This window comes from Sardina pilchardus, chromosome 12 (genome assembly GCF_963854185.1).
Source record: "Sardina pilchardus chromosome 12, fSarPil1.1, whole genome shotgun sequence".
Taxonomy (NCBI): Eukaryota; Metazoa; Chordata; class Actinopteri; order Clupeiformes; family Clupeidae; genus Sardina; species Sardina pilchardus.
In genome coordinates this window covers 14,240,342-14,244,185 of record NC_085005.1, presented here as the reverse complement: position 1 = coordinate 14,244,185, position 3,844 = coordinate 14,240,342, and the positions used below count along the sequence as shown (strand labels likewise).

The following is a 3,844-nucleotide window of genomic DNA, read 5'->3' as shown; positions in this document are numbered from 1 at the left end:
AGAAACAGCTAGTAAAGTGGGAAGGTCCAGTACCTATTAACCAAACAACATCTATAGCTTCTTTTGACTAGCTTTCGCTATAGCAAAGCTAGCTAGCAAAGCACGACAGCACATACTTGACACATGGAATGAATTTCATGCCTTTCACTGGCTTCACGTTAAATGGCAAAACCTACATGAAAGACCTGCTGGGGGAGGTATTGCCTGACAGTCTCACTCAGCTTTCATTCGAACACCGTTCATTCCAACACCGCCCTTTGAGATCAGGCCTACTCATCAGGCCAATCAGACATCCACACCAAAATCACATTTAGTTAAAAATAACATCTTTATTAAATCTTTAAAAGTAGTGACATACAGATAAATAAGACGGACAATCATTAGCGTGCATTTGATCTACACTGTAAACGGAAGCAGCTGAGGATGGTGCAATGCAACTGAAACACAGGGAGGTTTCAGGAGGATTAGTCTGAAGTTTACCTTTTGGCACATAGTTCAGATGCCCCACATACTACGGGCCCATTCATAGAACAGACCCACCCCCCACCCCCCCAACCCCCTAAATAAATGAGCTCCAACACACGAAGCTCAGTACAGAACACAGATACAAAAAGCACACACATCGTAGTCCCATTCTGTGCACGCTAAGGTTCTGCTGTAGTGCTTTTCAATATAGCAAGAGGGTCAAAGCTGTACTATTTCACAGAAATGTAACTGATTTTCTAAACGAAGACACTCCGTAAAATGGAGCCCAGCAGACAGGACGTGTTCAGAGAACAACGGAGAGGTAATCACAAGCCTATGGAGAGAGGGGGAGCGAGAGAGGGGGGAGGGAGAGAGAGAGAGAGAGAGAGAGAGAGAGAGAGAGAGAGAGAGAGAGAGAGAGAGAGAGAGAGAGAGAGAGAGACAGAGAGAGACAGAGAAATGAGTGAGAAACTGAAGACAACACTTTTTTTTTAACCCACATCAAGTTGCACAAATAATGGATTGATGATAAAAAAGTTAATTATTTTTTTAAGAATTGAAAACTGGTTAATTGCTGCAGCTCTACTGACCCCACAACTGGCCATGAGGTTGGAGGAGCCGTCCATGTTGGTCACCATGGAGAAGACGGGGTTGTGGGGGCACTCGGAGTCTGTGTGCTGAGTGACCTGCTGCTCCAGGAGAGACCTCAGCATCTCAGGGCTCACGCCTCGGCCCTGGGGTAGGAAAAATGGAAATAGGATTCTTCAAAACAAACGCAAGCAAACATATAGAAAAACACTGAAAAAACAAACTGTCAAGAGCTGGATCAGCTTCTCTACCCAGTCCTAGACTAAAAGAAAAAGGATAACACCACTAGAAAACAGCTTTTAGATCTACATCTGTGTCAAGAACATCCACTACACAGTGCATTACTGGTGAATAACTACGTGATTATCCGATACAAAGTGCACTATTGGTGAATAACTAGATGGTTATCCACTACACAGTGCACTATTGGTGAATAACTAGATGGTTATCCATTACACAGTGCACTATTGGTAAATAACAAAGTGGTTATTCACTCCATAGTGCACTATGTAGTGAAAGAGTGAATGTTCCCAATGCAGGCTAGGACTAGACTTAATCAGTGCCCAGGAAATGGACCATTAATTTAACTTCTGTCAAACATAGGCAAGCTCAGAGGTTTCACACTATTGGGACCGTTCCCAGATCTAACCCAACAGACAGAGGCAGAGTTTTGCAGATTAATTCTGACTGCACAACAGAAAGCATAGTGTCTTGATGAAATGTTAGCCTATGTTTTCCACTACATACATTTTAATGTAATCATGTGTTTTCTAATGGGTTTCGGTTGTAGAATATAAAATATCGAAACTAATTTCATACAGAACACAGACAATGAAAATAGATGCTAGAAATTAGTAAAATTTGATTAATAACATTCACTGAATATCTACTGACCTAGTAGCTTGCTCCGGATCTCTAGACATAAAACGAAGCACCAACAATGTAGTTCGCGAACCCGGAGTTTATTAGAACACAATTGGATACAGCTCACGGTAAGCTGTTTAATTTAAAGATTCAATTAAGCTTTTAATTTGAAGCATTGAAGGGGACGTACCAGAGTGTTGATGTACAGGCCACAAGAACAAGAGATGAAATGGCTGGTCACAGTCAGATTGTGTCTGAAATTAAAATACAAACCCAAAAGTCAGGAAACGCATCTCTAATTGTGCATGGTCTAATGACCATGGGACTGTTCCCCCTGCCCCCTACAGTATGTAGTTTATTAGCATGTTGCCATTCCCTTAAGGATGCGCGCGCGCACACACACACACACACACACACACACACACGTGATATATCATCAAGGGTGACAAGCTAACCATCGCAAAGTGTTATTCTAACACCAGGAACGGGAAGATTGCATAGGTATATAGATGGCCATAATATGATAATGTGACAGACTTTGGCTAATATTTCACCAGATCCAAAAGTTAAAGGAATGTGTTAAGTAGCATAAGAGTAGACTATACAATGTCCAAGCAGAAACCCCATAAAGTTATCCTACAAATGATTTTGATACTGTACTGTATGGATGGCTGCTTTGAATTCATAAGCTGTAACAATACAGTGTTGGGGACAAATCAGGGGTCCAGAGACTTGGGACTCGACTTGGACTCGTGACAAAAGACTTGAGACTTGACCTTGCCCCTCAGAGACTTGAGACTTGACCTCAAAGTCACTGGACTAGGACTTTAAAAAAAAAATGTGTGTCACTGCGGCACAATGACGGGAAGGGGCAGCTGGTTGGCATTGTGCCACCCAATTTGGACTATTGTCCCTTTAGACTACAGAGTGAAATACTTGACTTCATGGCCACTTTGAATAAGTAGCTTGCCCGATATTTTTCAAAACCCTACCTACCCTACTCCACCCACAAAGATTCCTTGAGAAGCTTGTTGAAAATATGCTCTGGAAGAGTCATTTGGAAATCAAACACCACAAAGACTCCACCTGACGGGCTTTTATTTGGGTAAGTCCAACCATTACCACAGCAATTCCCTATGCTGCGTGTAGCCAGATTGTCAAAACCTCAACCAAGTCTTTCCAACTAACCCTTGAGTATAGCCTCCTGGGTACATTTCGGTTGGTTTATTTGACTTGGAAGATTTCATGACAATCTTTCCACTTCAGACGTCCTATTCTATTCACATCAAACAACCGAAAGCCAGCTATTGTGTCAATAATTCTTGTTACCCACACCATAATGGTCCCAAACCCAGTTGCCTCTTGTTGCGAAATGGTAGGTACTCACGTGAAACAGACAGGACAGATGATGAGGTTAGTGTTCTCCATTCCCTCCACCAGTGCAATCAAAGACTGCTCCTCAAACTGCATGTTCTTGTGGTAATCCTCCAATATGGCAAGCTCTGACCGAGACAAAGAAATGATCATTGAAATATGGTTTTCCAGTAGGGCATACCCTGGAAACTGAAACAGATGTGATCTTGGTATGTACTGGTCAGTAAACCCAAACCTTCTGCTAGAAGTTCTTGTTGAATTTCTTGAAGGACCGCCAACTCATCGTCTTGCTTTACAGCTCCAAACAACTGCATAGACAAGAAGAATGACCGTTCAGGATAACATCTCAAACCTTTAACATAGGCCTAGTACGTTCATGGTGCTCAACGTACGTCTATGCCAACGTGGCTCCAAGGCGATGGCAGGCTTCCGTCAGACGTCTGCAGGGCACTCCACTCTTCCTGCATGATCTCCTCGACCATGGATCCCTTACCGGACTCATCGCTCTCTCCCGCCTGGCGGTATCTGTCCAGCAGTCGAGAGCGACTATTCT

General features: G+C 43.0%; 1 protein-coding gene across 1 annotated transcript in view; it reads right to left on the bottom strand.

Moving 5' to 3' along the window:
* Positions 1-309: 309 nt before the first annotated feature.
* Positions 310-3,844, bottom strand: part of rpain (RPA interacting protein) — a 4,111-nt gene continuing 576 nt past the window's right edge. Inside the window, exons 2-7 of the mRNA XM_062551429.1 lie at positions 3,684-3,844; positions 3,527-3,599; positions 3,305-3,419; positions 2,108-2,171; positions 1,056-1,199; positions 310-799 (exon numbers count right to left, since the gene is read on the bottom strand). The exon at positions 3,684-3,844 is cut by the window's right edge and continues 19 nt beyond it. Coding sequence (XP_062407413.1) covers positions 770-799; positions 1,056-1,199; positions 2,108-2,171; positions 3,305-3,419; positions 3,527-3,599; positions 3,684-3,844 — 587 coding nt within the window. The 3' untranslated portion in view covers positions 310-769. The remainder of the gene's footprint in view (positions 800-1,055; positions 1,200-2,107; positions 2,172-3,304; positions 3,420-3,526; positions 3,600-3,683) is intronic.